This window comes from Thermobia domestica, chromosome 2 (genome assembly GCF_964235325.1).
Source record: "Thermobia domestica chromosome 2, izTheDome1.hap1.1, whole genome shotgun sequence".
Classification (NCBI taxonomy): domain Eukaryota; kingdom Metazoa; phylum Arthropoda; class Insecta; order Zygentoma; family Lepismatidae; genus Thermobia; species Thermobia domestica.
Genome location: NC_137455.1, coordinates 36,280,092 through 36,296,863, shown reverse-complemented (window position 1 = coordinate 36,296,863; position 16,772 = coordinate 36,280,092). Strand labels below are relative to the sequence as shown.

General features: G+C 36.3%; 1 protein-coding gene across 6 annotated transcripts in view; it reads left to right on the top strand.

Moving 5' to 3' along the window:
- mxt (Eukaryotic translation initiation factor mextil) overlaps positions 1 to 16,772 on the top strand; it is a 146,473-nt gene that overhangs the window by 78,242 nt on the left and 51,459 nt on the right. For 4 of the 6 annotated variants that reach the window (XM_081740652.1, XM_081740637.1, XM_081740644.1 and 1 more), the window contains one exon: positions 2,635 to 2,806. The exons of the other annotated variants lie outside the window; for them this stretch is intronic. In XM_081740652.1, coding sequence (XP_081596778.1) covers positions 2,635 to 2,769 — 135 coding nt within the window. In that variant the 3' untranslated portion in view covers positions 2,770 to 2,806. The remainder of the gene's footprint in view (positions 1 to 2,634; positions 2,807 to 16,772) is intronic. 6 annotated transcript variants of the gene reach the window in all.

The following is a 16,772-nucleotide window of genomic DNA, read 5'->3' as shown; positions in this document are numbered from 1 at the left end:
TTCCTCCGTTATTTCTCTGATCTTTTCTCGTCGATCGGGCATTACCAATTTTTGTACAATTTGCACGACTTTAGGTGAAGTCTGTGTTTTTGGTCGACCAGTCCTAGGCCCATCTTCGACGTTTGTTTTACCACACTTAAATGAGCTTATCCATCGTGTTACCTGTTGATGCGACAGTGCATTATTACTGTACACTTCCACCAAGTTTCGATGAATTTCATTAAAAACTGACTCCCTTACGAAAGAAAAAAACGAATTACATGTCTCTGTTCTAAATTAGTGTTTTCTGGGTTTTGCTCAACTTGTGGAGGCTTTGACGACACGGGTCACTTGACACTTTTCCTTGAAATCTTGTCCACCTTCTTAAATATGCTTGTCCTTTATGGCCAGGTTGCTTTCATTAACCTAAAAAAAGAGTTAATTAGACATGACTTTCCCATAATACAGTATTCTACATGTGGGATGATAATATATTGATAATCAAAATCCTTGGTACATATTTAAAAGTACTTTTAAAGACAGGGTAAAATAGTATTAAATTCAGTAATATTGAATCCTTATATTCAGTTTTCTACATAGCTCTTACCGCCAATCTAGTGGCTAGTGCAGGTACGAATTTGATGTACATGGTCCCTGCTTCGATTCCCTGTGAATAAGCATTGAGATTAGAACGCATTACGGTAGTCCGAATTCCTCCTTAAACTATAGGTCCACGTCTCATACAGCCTTGGTGCTAAATTTCAATAAGCACATATCCGTCTTTTACATTTGATACATACTTCAAATCTCTTATGTCGTACCACATTTCACATAGATCTTTCGGATATGAGTAATTTGTGAGAACAAAATGGCTTAATGTAGTTTTAAATATAATTTAAAACTAACTTTGAAAGTCAAAAGATGTGTTCTTAATTTTTCTATTTCGCAAGTACAGATGCAGTAAAGGTGGGTATTCAATATCAAAACATGTACGAGATATTACACACATCCACAAGTAATGTACGAGATAAGGTCTGAGACTCAGAGAACAGTTAAAATGTAAACAGATGCTGATTTCAGGAATCTTTTGCTCCAACATGAAATGTACAGAATTGTAGTCTTTTTAGACACTTTTTTTTTTTTTTTTTCTAATTTTTAGTGGCAAGTGAACACAAGTTTTAGAAACTCAAATTTTATTATTTATTCTCTAGCAAAATTTTGTAGAACGTATATTATTTTCGGAAAGGAAATTCCTCAGTTTTGAACTTGGGTAATATTTAAAAATATATATAAATTTTACACAAAATGATCCAATGATTGGTTGTGTTCAACTAAATTTTGTTCTTTGACTTTTTGTTGCTTTCATCGTATTCATCTAAAACCTGTAAGAATCACTGGTCACGTTTATCATTCATGGTGGCTTACATGCAACAACAGAAAATATAAATGAGGTATAGATTAAAGTAGTAAGGGACCAATGTTTCTGCCTACAAAATTTCATTTCTCTAGCGATTACCATTATTAAGACACGGTGAAGTATACGTTACTTTTTGACTGACCTTCATATTTATTAGTAAGAAATAATTTTATTACGGAAATGAAACTATCCATGTCATTATTTCAAGGAGCATATACGAAGGAAACGAAAGATAGAAGTTTTGTCTTGAGCTATTTTACCAGTACAACTGCTGCTGATGTACAATACATTATGAATAACTCCGATTTGAACATAAATTACCATGCATCATGTAGTTGCACATTAATTAAACTGTTTCAGTGTGCGCTAACATCTTTGTCGATGACTTTTAAAAGTTGCTGAAATGGAAATATATATATATCGTCGGTAACATTTTTGTCGAAAATGAGTTAAGCCGTGCAAATAAACCTGAAAGCTGCCAGGCAGCGTCCCTTATAATGTCATAAGTGAATATTCAGTTGTTTCGCCACAATAATGAAAAAAAAAAAAAAAAAAAAAAAGAGAGAGAGAGAGAAATTAAAGGCTTCAAGTTCTCATCACGTACGTATTGATCCTCTATGTGCTTATAAAAGCGCAAAAATTAATCTAACATGTGCTACGTAAACACAAAAATAGTAATATAATATTGTTGAAGCAAGCTACAATAATGTCCAGTGCATAATATACGCAGAACCAATTTTATTATATTTTTCAAGTGTTTCCGCGTATATTTGGCAAAAGTTTGGAATGTTCTTTGCTTCTCCTGTAAAGTTATGGTTTTAACACATAGCGTTCTTCGAGGCACAGCGACGATATGTGAATCTTTCTGGTACGAAAGTAAGCAATCTCATTTCTCAACACACGTGTATCTTGGTTAGCAGTATTCATAAGTTATCGATAAAGGTGTTAGCGTACACTGAAATGGTTTGATTAATACACCTAGGTACGACTACGGTGTAGTACAAGGTTTTTAATGTTACTGTACCTGTAGTTATTTTAGTTTGGTTTATCTCTGACGTTATATATTATGTACCGAGATAACTTGATATATTATATTTATGTCGTAGTTAGATGCAGTGTATATTTCGAGAATCCTACGGTACTAACATTTGAACGCGACGAAAATTCCATTCGATTAGTATATATTTTTCTTTCATAAAATTGTTTCATATCCTTTTTCTCTTTTCTGTTTGTTCAAGGAAATGTTTTATGAAGAGTGGGTAGAAGAACCTGCACCTGAGCAATTTTCCTATCCATCATTACCTATGACCATATATCCTATTATCGATAACTTTTGCACTGGTTTAATGCCTTTTTCGCAGCATTATTTCTGAATAATTCTGTGAAGCAAGAATGTTGGGAAATATCTACGTAAGTCTTATAATCTAAAGTGCGCTTAAGTTTTAAAGTAGAAACATCAATTATCTGGTCCATAATAACTTTACTTTAGTAACTTACAGTAAGCGTAAAACAATTGCTGAGCAAAGCACAACGTTTTACTAAAACAATTTCCTTAACTATCCATACCTGTTGGCTTCATTAAGCACAGTACAATACGAGAAAGAGTTACGTCTGAATATAACACAAACCATGAAATCGTTCTGAGCTCCCCCTGTTGTCAATTACAAGTGAAATTACAAAAGAAACAAAATACCATAAATCTCCCGCTGTATTAGAAACTACTGGTTCATAATAAGATACAAAATACAAGTATTTTTTTCTAATTGGCTTCACTTTTCATTAGGGGGCCGCGGTGGCTCAGTGGTAGAGCGTTCACCTCTGGTGGTTGGGGTCCCGGGTTCGATCCCAGCCCCCGCCAAGTGAACTTTGTGGTGGACAAACACCGTGTGCGTGGGTTTCCTCGGGGTTCTCCCGTTTCCTCCCACTTTCTTCATTCCACCATTTCATTCATTACTCATCATCACCGTTTCCTTTAGCCTAACCGGCATAACCGTGGGACGTAAAACTCAAAGATTTCATTTCATTTTCACTTTTCATTAATTTTTAGATCAATATTTCAGTTCGTGACACGATTCTGTTCATGGCCTAACGCTTTGACTTCGCAGCAAACTATTTTATGCCCCGTATCTCTTACATGTTTGAAAATGACATTCCTTTCTCTTCCTAACTTAACATTATTTTTGTGTTGCTTTACGTTCTTTTAGTTTCTTCCCAGTTTCTCTTATATAACAACTGCCACATTCGGTACTCTTTATTCTGTAAAAAAAAAAACTCCTCTCTCCATGATCTCCTCTTGGCTTCCTCTTCTTTTTTCACACTCACAATATCTAAGTTTTGTTTCCTTTCCTAATGTTGAAGCTTCCCTATTTTCTTCAGAGGCATCTTTATTATCTCGGTATCTTATACCCAGTGGCGCAAATCTGCCATCAACATTGGGGGGACGGGTAAGACTTTTTTTTTTTGTTGTTATGTTTTGTTTTAGCGATTTTCAAAATATTTATGAAGTTGAAAAACAATGCTGTGGAGGATCAGGGTAGCAGAGTTATCTTCAACGTTGGGGGCCGACACATTTGAGGCTTATTCTGCGGGACATAAATTTCATCTCACTTTCCTTTGTGGCAATCGGAAACAAATCATCACATTTCTGTCCAAAAAAACACATTTCACATCGGATTATTGGGGGAACAGTCCCCCTAGTTCCAAGATTGGAGGGGACATGTCCCCCTCATTCCCCCTTCGGGATTTACGTCAGTGATTATACCTGAACCACACTACTCGCCTGATTCGGCACCTACATCTTCCTATTCCCAAAGTTGAAATCTCCCTGAGTGGTCTTCGTTTCCAACCGTTAGAGGAGAACAAACAATGCGCTATGAGAACTCCAGGCTATTCCAAATAAAGCATCTTTTGATATTTTGAAGGTGGAAAGTGCGTTCTGTATTACAGAGAAGTCTTGAGAATATAGGGAACGTTTCAACATATAAGAGAGTGCTAGATGTTATATGTGTGATAAAGAAAAAGAAAGAAAGAAAAAAAAAGAAAATGAAAGGAAGCCAGAAGATTATGGAAAGGGAAAGAGTTATTTACAAAATAAAGGGTGGTGAATGTGACAGTTACTATATAGGAGAAATGAGGAAGTAACTAAGAAAATGTGTAAAGCAACGCAAAGAAGGTACAGGGTTTGTCCCAAAAGTTCCCGGAATGATTTTTTAAAATCATTTATTCAATATCAGTTTACAATCTTCAGAATTTTTCAAAGTATTCTCCCCCTGCTTCGATGCACCTGCATTATGATTCGGGATCATACTGAAAAATCTACGTCTCGTCCCCTGTGATCACTCTGGCCAAAAATTCTGGATCTGTTTCGTAGCGTTCATGCATGGGCCGAGTTATGGGGGGCATTGTCCCCCAACTTTCTGACAAAAATTAAAAATGTCACTTATAAGGCCCTTCAATTCTCATTTACCGTTCCCCCCCCCCCCCCAAGCAGAAAAAACGTCTGGCCCTCAGCAGACAATTCCTAACTCTGCCCGTGCGTTCATGCAATTCCTGGCACTTCACAAACGCTGCTTCTTCATCTCACTCATCAGGACCTTTGGCACCATTTTCGCACAGACTTTCCTCATTTGAAGATCCTCCGTTAAAATGCGATGAACGATTGTTTTGGATATTCCACACTCCTCCGCAGTTATCCGAATCGTCCGTTTGTGATGTTGACGGGCGTCCCGACCAGTCGTCGTCGTTGACAGACTCCCGACCTTCCCGAAACAGCTTGTGCCACATGAAGGTTTGACTTTTTTTTCTTTTTCTTTATTTTTTTTATTTTCATCGCTCCCGTCACCGTAAGCTTACCCAAAAATTTCAAGCGTCTCAGCCTTTTTTTTTTTTTTTTTTTTTTTTTTTTTTTTTTTTTTTTTTACCATTTCACACACAATTTGATTGCATAACGCTACTCCAACACTGGTCCACTTCTTGCTCGACGAGGGTGCAGTAGATATTTCTGCGCGGAGCGTGACCCTGCCTCAACAGCTGCCCGTAGGCGACTGATACCGGTCTCGTTTCCAAGCTCAGATCTTCCACCAACTTCTCCGTGTTGCGAACTACAGTACATCATTCCGGAAACTTCTGAGACAAACCCTGTATGTAGTTACAAAGAGAAAAGAATGACATTTTCAAACATGTAAGGGATACGGAGCATAATTCTGTTCAGTGTGAAGTGAGTGGAGTCCATAAACAAAGAACGCTAATAAGAAAATTGACGGAGGTCAGGTTTTCACAGTAGAGCAAGTTAGTGGAAAAACTTCTATGTATAGCGTGTATCTTCTTATGTACCAGTAGTTTCTAATACACCAGGGGGAGAAAGGGATTTATAGTATTTCGTTTCTCTTTTTGTAATTTTACTTGTGATAGGCTACAGGGAGCTAATCAGCGTTCAGAATTTGTATTATATTAAAATGTAACACACTCTTTTCTTCTACTGTATGAGTAATGAAGTCAAGATAGATGGTTCACGAAACCGTTACCCATGATTTATTAAAATAATAATAATAATAAACACTGTACTTTAAGATACATCATAATAATGAAAACTACAGTAACAAATATTACAATCGAAATTAACGCTGAGAAAAATGCATGTTTGTACTGCGCTTGGTTATTTATATTAAAAAGATAGGTCAAGTTACTATGTTGAATAAGAGTATTGTTATAGGTTCATTATTTTCAATTAACCAGTTCGGTAATTGTTCGATATAATTATAGAGGTCTCTCCACAACGAAACCGAACTTTCTAAATATGATACTGCTTCTCGTTTGGGGAAGTTTTTTTTTTTGGGGGGGGGGTGTCAAGTTTACCTCCTCCGAAATGATTCCCTCCACTATTAATACATCGTTCCCATTGCGTCTTGCACTTTCTGGAATAGTGTGAAGGTCTTGTTGCGAATCTATTAGTCTTTACGGTGAATTGAAAAAGCTGACCATTTAGATTGGATTTCAATTTTGGGAATAGAAAGAAGTCGCAGGTGCGAAATCGGGAGAGTAAGTTCGAGTGCATTAGTCGAGTTGTTCTTCGCCAGAAACTTCCTGAGGAGCAGCATCGAATTCTAGCACTGTCATGGTGCAGTATACATGTTCCATTTTGCCAAGCTTTCCGGTCTCTTCTTCACAGCACACCTCAAACTCTTCATGTCTTTGTTGATGGCTTGATCACGTGGAATATAATTCATAATGAACATCACAAATATCAAGGAAAATAGTAAGTATCACTTTAACGTTTGAGCGAGTTTGACGTGATAGGTCTCGGCGAGGATTTCCCCACCTATGTGGATGATGAGGCATTTTGTTTCAACGTCATAGCCAATTGCGGTTTTATTCAAACTCAAGTCTCATCACCTGTTACGGTGCTTTTTCAAGAATCAGTCGTCTTCGTGTGCACACGTCAAAACATCTCAGATTTCCACACGAGTTTCTTGTTGTTCGGTTTTTCAACTAGGACCACAGGACAGGACGATTTACTGATTTCTACTTCCTCACTTATTTTGCGGGAGGTAAAATGACAATTTATCCGCGCAACATGACACACTTTCTGAACATAAACAGGCTGTTGATGGGCATCCAGGTTTTGTTTCGTCTTCGGTGTACATTCTTTATACTTTGAAATGCTGAAACCACTCATAACACTGGATTTAGCTTATACGTTCTCCCCTACACTTCCTGCATTTTCAGAGTTTCTGTAAATATCTTGCTCAATTTGAAACAAAATTTGATACACACACGTTGCTCTTCCAAAATCGTCAGTTTCACTGTACCACAAAACCATCAGAAATACGGAACACAACTTCAGTCCAACGTCGTAGCCGCATAATACAGTTACTACACATACCAGAACGATACAGTTACCGTTAAAGTGTTTGAAAATGATACCACTATTCGGGGCTAGCAAGCAGGGAGTCAAGGACACTTTTTAAAGTTCAGTTTCTTTGTGCAATTTTTTGCGTTCTATTGTTTTCGATAAACATTAAACTCCAAAGAAATATTCATGTCTCTGGTCTTGAGAATTGTGTTTAAAATTATTGTTGAGGGCTGAAAGTAAGATCTATTCAATAAATACAAGAACTTAGATTGAGAGTTATTTAAAGTAAAATTTGCGCCATTTTATATTTTTCGAATTAACAATAAAACGAAGGACAGTATTAAAAATTGGAGAACGTAAAGCCTAGAAGTAAGTAGTATGAACTAGTATGTAATCTTTTTGAACGTGTTACATACTAACTGAAGAATAAATAGGCGTCATCAATATTATACAATTCAGTAGTTATGAGTTTGCCGACTATAATAATAATAATAATAAATCCTTCACTTATTTTAACAAACCTTTCTTGCAAGTACCCTTTCCATTTACTTAACATTCAAAAGGTTTATCTCTTGTAAATTATCTCTCAAAAGGTTGTAATTTTTGCTGTAAATATTTTTTTTTGAGGGGGGGAGGGGGAGGAAGAAGAATTTGACTAAGTCCAAACGCCAGCTTAAGATAACCAATAGCTCGGGAACTAAAGGTCTCCACACCATAATATTTGATATGCGTACTAAGCAAGTCAAGTTTTGCCTTCATGCCAAGTTTGGTCAAGATGGGATGAATTCTGAATGTTCAGTGTTTTGTTTGGTAGGGTCTTAAAAAACGAATCCGAGATTTAAACCCATAGTCTTTTATTATGAAAAAAGTCTTATAAAACTTTTCACAAAGTTCTTGTAAGTCTTGAAATATCTTCAGAATTCAATAAAAGATCTTTGGTACACGAAAGTGGCCTCGGGATAAAGGTAAAATTGTCTTTAGCTTGTAATAGCCTTAGACAGGTATAGTGGAGAACTCCTTCGCTCATAGCAACCTCAGGAGATTGTTAAAGGAATTCTCTGTAGCTCACAGCAGCCTCGGGAAATGATTTTAAAGGAAGTTTCCGTAACCCATGGCGGCCCCAGGAGAAGGTGTTAATAGACGAGTGATCAGCAATGGACTCATGGTATCCTTTTCTTGAGGTCTCTCTTGTAGGGAGGACCCATGAGGGAAGGTCGGCCTTCTTCATGTTTTTTCTAAATCCTCTTCATGTTTTTTGGTAGTCTCTTGTCGTGTACTATTGTTTGTTTGAACGTAATGCTGTTATGGTATGAGTTATCTATGATCTACATAGAATGGGACGTATGCAAGAGGTGTCATAGCAATAACCGCATGGTGGAGACCCCGGGTAATAACACGTGTTCGTAGTAAAGACATGTGGTTACAGTGCGCGCGGGAATGGAACCTTTCAAAATATATATAATCTGTCCTTGTGAATGATTATACTTTCATATATAATACAGAAAGGTCAAATGAAAGATAAAAAGAAATAGTAAAGGAATTTTCTGACATTTTAAGATATCAACGAAAAACAGCAAAGTGAAGAAAGATAGAAAGAAAGAAAGAAAGAAAAAAGTTTTTTTTTATATAAGGTAACCAAGAGAGTGCTGTCGCTTTTTCACCCACCACCTTCGAACATTGATATGTCACCTAAGACGTACCTGGAAGGTCAAAAATAGTCCCCATCTGCGTCGACGACCTTCTGTCAACGTTCTGGAAGGCCATGGATGCCATCGCGGTAGAACTTAGTAGGCCATGAAGCGAAGAAGGTATTTGGTGCATTTTGTACCTCTAATAAGGATTTGAACTGGTGTCCTCTAAGGTGATTGCCCAAGAGATGGACCAGGTGATAATCTTACGGTGCAATAATGCTTCCCATCCAGGGCGCAGAATGGTGTCTCGGGCCATCTTAGCCACGTGAGGCTTAGCATTGTCCTGTGACAGGAGGACCCCTTTGCAATTCAGAAGTGCTGGCTCCAAAGTGTTGAGGTTTTCTTGAACATGGCTCAACTGCTGACAGTATACAGTTGCATTGATGCTCTGACAAGCTGGTAGCAGTTCCCGATACACGTTGCCGCGAGCAGTCCACCAAACACACAGGAGGACCTTCTGGTGCAGTGCTAATTTAGGCTCTTTTGAAACCGGTTCATGGAATGCTAACCAATGATGACAACGCCGTGGAGCTTCGTACAGGACCCACTTCTCATCACATGTCCACACCCTGTCCAGAAATGGCTCCTTCCTCAGACAAGACAGCAAAGAAACACAGGTGTCTGCTCTCGTTGCCATCTGGCTCTGAGTCAAATCATGTGGGATCCATTGACCCAACTTGTAGTGCAGGACCGGTTCTAGACATTTCTTAAGTATAAGCAAACAATATTTCGGCGCCCCTACCTAAATGATAATAAAAGAGTAGAAAGTTGTAATGGACAAATAAAATTCTTATTGCAGATTTCTTCAATATATGTATTCTCCCTGTGAATATTAATGAAAGATGGCGAAATTATAACTAATTGACTGTGGACGAATACTGAAGAAAGTTCCAGTTTTAATAATCCATAGCCTTTTTATTAATAGGCACAAGACGCAACTAAGATGTATATCTAAAATTTATTTTGACAAATGGAATTGAAACATAAAAGTTGAAACAGAATAAAACTCATGACCTTCAACTCGAGCATTAACACAGGTTTGATTTTGACAAAGAGGTATGCTCTTATGATTCATTAAAAGCATATTTACACAGTATTATCTAGTGATACGGTTATGGTAATTAGCTTAATTTCTCGTTTTCTTGGTTACTGTAAAGTTCATGTTATAAAGACACTTTTCTGGCTCTCAGTTTGACAAACTCGCTTGCATCCGTATCCATTTCATTGAGTATGTCAGTTTCAATGGCCATCAGAACTAGTCCATTTAATCGTTCTTGAAATATGGTTAATCTCAAATAATCCTTTATTAATTTTAGCTGAGCTTGTGGATTATACAACAAATGACAAGTGTGTGCCTTAATCGATATTTGTCTTCGACCCAGTGGTGGAACTTCCAAATCAGCTCTCCCCCCCCCCCCCCCTCGCCATACACACACAAATTCTTGTCTGAGTCCTTTTGGCTATAAAACAATTCATTCCTTTCATGTCTCTTTCCAACATAGACATTCGAAATCAAGCAATGAGTCACATAATGTAAACACAAGCAATGGCGCACCCAAGATTTCTCTTTTGAGTCTGAAGATTTTTCGGAGCAGCATACAAAATGGAAATAATTCTTTATATTTGCCCCCTGAAATTGTGCTAAGTTTCTTAGAAATTAAAAGTTCTGCGGAACCAGAATCTCGGACCACCTTCGTTGGTGGTGGTACCTAAACACAAGTAACTAATAATCAATACTCTACTTTGAATTAGGACTATTGCCAGTTTTTAAAAATATCACTCCATCTAAATTTAATATGAGAGAATGATTGCTAAAGACGTTATACTGTTACAATACAAGAAGCCTATGTATGCGCTGATTGACAGTGAGAGCTCTGAAAATACTGTTGCTTATAATCCTAATGACCTTTCGATTACAGTTATCCATTCAAGTTATACACGCATATACTACGTGAAAACTAATTATATTCAAATTTTGAAATACATTAATTTAACTCAGACCCGTAACCGAAGAGGCCGTATCCATTCCATTTTAACAAGTAAAGTACTGAGTAAGATACACATAACTCACTCACTCCATAGTGTATGGAACCCAGAAGTTCAATGCCGCGTACACAAAAGCTCTCCACTGACTTCTATCCTTAGCCAACTGGATCCACTTTCTACTTTGTATTCCTATCTGCGAGATCCATGTTAATATTGTCCTTCCATCTGCGCCTAGGACTTCCTAATAGTCGTTTTCCGATTGGTCTTCTAGTCAAGACTTTGAAAGCGTTTCTACTTTCTTCCATCCTAGCTACATGACCTGCCCACCTGAGCCTCCTAGACTTGATGACTCTAACAATGTTTGGTAAACCGTATAAATTATGTAGTTCCTCGTTATGACGTTTCCGCCATTCCCCATACCCATTCCTCTTGGGTCCGAATATTCGCCTCAGGATCTTATCTCAAATACTTTCAGTCTATGTTCTTCTCTCAGAGTAAGCGATCATGTTCGCAACCATACAGAACAACAGGCATGATTATCGTTTTATGTATTTTAAGCTTCAAATTCCTCGACAGAATTCGCGACAACAAGAGATTTTGAACCGAATAGTAACACGAATTCTCTGCTTTTAGTCGACATTTAATTTCTTCGGGAATATGGTTTTCGTCTGTTGATATTGATCCTAGATATTTGAAAGTACCCACTTTATCAAAAGTATTATTTAATATTTTAACGCATCCATAATTTGCCTTATTACGGTCCCAACGCACTTCTATGTATTTAATGATCTCTGCATTTACTTATAACCCATGTCCCTGCAAGCGTTTAATAAGATCTCTGCATTGCTTTCTATTATTCTGTCATCCCCTTTTAAATTTATATCATCAGCATATGCCACAACCTGGCGAATACCGTTCAACTCTAAGTCCTGGTCGCTATCTTTCATTTTCCTTATGGCGTATTCCAGAACAAAGTCAAATAATTATGGCGACAACGCATCTCCTTGTTTCATGTCATTTTCGACGTGAAAGCTCGAGGACAAAACTTTTACTACCACGAACTCTCTAGCTCGAAGTACACACTACAGGGAATTGCTTCATTGCGTTTTAGGTAAACTCGACAACTTACATCATTGGAATAGTGACAAAGACGTGACTAGTCGGACCATATTACACTTTCCAGTCCACTGTATTCATGAGTCCACTTAAAGGCGTGCAGCTTTACACACCACAGTAAGAGGTACATCTTTCACGGCTTTCGACTTCCAACTGTTTCGTATTTGTGATTCGGAAATTGTTTTGGGAGGACCTTTTATGGACTGCACCAATTCATTTGGTTTAAAAACTTTTTCTTGTCCAGGTGTAAGATTCCGCCAGTGATTTCTCGATTAAGAGTGTTTGTGACGATAGTTCTGACCAGTAATCATCTCAGAATTCTTCCAGAGTGGAGGACTTTCAATTCACAGGGGATGAAAGTATTGCCATGAAAATGCTAGTAACGTATGTTGAGCACTATTTGAAATATATCTGGGATAGATTTCCCCTTTCCAGTCCATTCCCTGAAATCTTCACTGGTTCTGACGCTCTATTGCGTTGCTCCAGCAAGTCATGAAACGCATCGGAGCTATCCGAATGAAACTCTTGAAGTGGCTAAACTGCAGTTGGATGGATTTTAAAACCCTGGTGAAGATAGAGGTCGCATACTATTCTGCTCCTAACATTGCAGCAATTCATCAACTGAAGGTTGGGTTCAAAAATAGATTCCAGGATTTCGATACCCAGGAAAATATGCACGTAGTGTTCAACCCATTTTTTGTGGACGGGCTCAGACAGATTTAAACATTCTGAACTATCTATTTCATAATTTTATCTTAATTATACGGTGAAAGACAGTTTCTCGAAATTGCGAGGAAAGCCACAGGAGTTTTCTGCTTTTTCGTAAGCACCTATGTATACCAATAACTATTTTCACGAATGAGGTATATAAAACCTAATAATAATAATAATAATAATAATAATAATGAAAAAGAAATAAAGAACAGGCACATGAAACAATGTATCCATGTAGCTATAACGAAATCAGTGTGTTCATACTAGTTGAAGATCTTTAGAGAAGAGCTTCTTTGGCAGCATGTATCTTCATTATTTTTAGTACTAGTTCGAAATAATAAAATATGTTTATTTAATTTCCCCTTTAAAAAAATCATGAAGCTAAAGGATTTTTCACCAAACTCGAAAATAAATAAATATAATACATAGTATAAGATTTTAATAGAACTAAGCTTTCTAAAAATAAAATTCACTTAACAAATGCATTACAACCAAACTACACCACAAACTTTCAGTTTTGTCTATATAACTCATGTGCGTGGGTTTTCTAGGGGTTCTCCCATTTTCTGCATTCCACCATTTCATTCTTTTCTCATAATCACCGTCCCCCTTAGCCTAGCCGGTATAATCGTGGGACGTAAAACTTAAGATTTAATTTTTTTCATAAATTCAAGAAAAATTGTAGCTGAGCTTTACAAAATTCTGATTTCTAAAACGGTGTTGTTTCTTAATAAATTTGTATTACATGTATATGACCCGCAGCCAGATAACAAGTAATTTAATTATACGTAAGTGACCTGCAGTCAGAGAAGTAATTTAACTGACAGCACTATGTTGGGTACATCTTAAAATGTTACTGTATTTTTTAGGTTCAAGAAAGAGGAGTAAAATATTTTGAACTTTATATAAAAAAATAATATTGATTTTGTCAAGAGTTTTAAAAGTATTTGTGGATAAAAGCAGAAGTACGCTATTGAATTAAGTTTGTTTGGATTACAGTTCGTTCATGAAGGCCCTTTCCCAGCCAGACTTCTTTTAATTGGATTACGCGTGCTTTGTATATTGGCTCCATTGCTGTTCGGTAGCTTTGTACTTCAAAAGTCGATAAGTGTTAATTAAAATAGTTACCAAGTTATTTAATGAACAGAGATTAAGCTGAAATTTTAAATCAGTTATGTTTATATGAGGAATTAAGAAGAACATTTGGAAATTGTTGTTATTATTATTATTATTATTTATTTTTTACGAAATTTTAATTTCATTTCTTTGCTATTATTATTGTAGTAGTACTAGTAGTAACAGTAGTTCATATTTTACAATCTCCTTCAAACTAAGAAAAACTTCTCTTTTTTAAGTAAATAAAAATCTTAGCAGATATTTTTTCCACAGTTTGTCAGAAATATTAACGATTACGTTAATTTAACCCCCTTCCCTCAAGAGTGAGTCAACCTAAAAGTTCTCTGTTCCCATTAGTAGGAATTGGCAAAATCGAAGTAAATATGTAAATAAAATATGTACCTAAGACGTTAGTATACGTTAACCCTTCAAACCGTAAGCCCGAGTACGCACTCGCTGAAGGCAGAAGATTGAAAATTCAACATTGCCCTACAGTCTATAAAGTTTTCGTTATACTTTAATAGAAGCTAGCTGTTAAGAGTCTTACTATCAGAGCATTATTTAAATACCACCAGTAGTGTAGAGAACTAACAAGGGACATCACCCAATTGTCCGGCTCCGATTTCAATGAAATTTTTATTGCTGATAGAGGACATGTATTCATTACTTGTGATGACAGAAATTTTTGCCATGGTGCATGTTTTCTATTTTTTAATAATTTTTAAAGGTTGTGATGTGGTTAATAGAGATTACTACAGAAGTTCCTTACTACCCTTTGTGAACGGAGTGTTAATGAAAGAACAACCATGTAGATACGTATAGGGCCTAGGGGGAAGTCGTATGGTACATATGACCTTGACGGCAGCCATCTTGAAATCCGCCATTTTGAATTAAGGTCAAGTTTTTAAAATAGGAATAGGGTAATATGATACATAATTTCGGGCTAGAATTTAATCAGGAAGACAATGGTGAAGTTAGTTTTAAGATGCACTCATTTGGTGAAAAGTTACAGGCATATTAATTGTTTAGACTTACTATGTGCGTAAGTCCCTTACCTCCGCTTCTAACCCGCGTATTAATGATAATAAGTGGATAAAGATTTCGGTAATACATATTATGCCTAGAGGGAAGTGATACCATAAGTGTATCATTGACGGCAGCCATCTTGAAATCAGACATTTTGAATTAAAGTGAAGTTTTGAAAACTGAAAACCATAGCATGTGGCACCAAATTTTAATAGTAAATTTTCCCCAAAAGCCAATGGTATGCTTAGTTTTGTTCTATAGTTAACCAGTATGAATTTATGACTCTTCTAATGTGCACGAAACATCCATTATTCGATCTTTCAAACTGGCAACACTCCTAATTTTCACCGCATGTTTTAAGATTCCAACTGGCACTTTGCAATTGTTTCCATGGCTCATCTTTTCTAAATTTATTACATTTTTTAAGAGTTGCGATTAGTCAGTTCATGAATAGTGTTGGGATAAGCATCCAGCAATCTTTCTGAATTTTGAAGACTTGCCATGTAATTATTAATTTCATAGGCAATGTAATTATTTATTTCATATAACTGCCCTTCAAAAACTCGTTTACTGACATGAATCATCGCAGAACGAAAGAACTCCAACTTTGCATTCAGGTAATACCGGAGACGTAGCTTGTAATGGATAGTAGATGAGACGAGAAATATGTTGAAAATTCACTTCAAAAAAGGAAACGAAATATGATTGTTGTGAAAATCAATGGTCTTTTGTTTTGTTTTATATTTATTTGTTTATTGTATATTTATTTATTTATTTATTTTCTATGGCAATATTTTAGCTAGTCAGACAAAAAAGTCATTTGTTTTCTAGCGATTGTTGTCGATGGTTCATGTTTGTAAGATTTATAATCAGTATTGATCGGGAACTCGATTATGTTACACCTCTTTATAAACAAGTTACCTGTTTTCACACTATGTTCATGGTACAAACAGTGTGTTGAGAACAGTCATATTATGTCTCTTTGATATTTTCTATCATTGCTGCTGTACCTTCAAAGTTGAAAAGTTGTATTTATTTAAAAGAAAAGAATACTGTTTGTCGTTTGCGCAACATGTAGGCTACATTTCATGATAATTTTGAGTTCGTGTTACATCAATTTCTTATAATTTCATTTGTATTTCTTTACATCACATAGGTCCATAGGTTCCTCATGTACTCTGGGTTCAAATAAATAATTACACTGCCTAGGAAATTAATAATTACATGGCAAGTCTTCAAAATTCAGATAGATTGCTGGATGCTTATCCCAACACTATTCATGAACTGACTAATCGCAACTCTTAAAAACTGTAATAAATTTAGAAAGCATGAGCCATGGAAACAATTGCAAAGTGCCAGTTGGAATCTTAAAACATCGCGGTAAAAATTAGGAGTGTTGTCAGTTTGAAAGATCGAATAATGGACGTTTCGTGCACATTAGAAGAGTCATAAATTCATACTGGTTAACTATAGAACAAAACTAAGCATACCATTGGCTTTTGGGGAAAATTTACTATTAAAATTTGGTGCCACATGCTATGGTTTTCAGTTTTCAAAACTTCACTTTAATTCAAAATGTCTGATTTCAATATGGCTGCCGTCAATGGTACCCTTATGGTATCACTTCCCTCTAGGCATAATATGTATTACCGAAATCTTTATCCACTTATTATCATTAATACGCGGGTTAGAAGCGGAGGTAAGGGACTTACGCACATAATAAGTCTAAACAATTAATATGCCTGTAACTTTTCACCAAATGAGTGCATCTTAAAACTAACTTCACCATTGTCTTCCTGATTAAATTCTAGCCGGAAATTATGTATCATATTACCCTATTCCCATTTAAAAAACTTGACCTTAATTCAAAATGGCG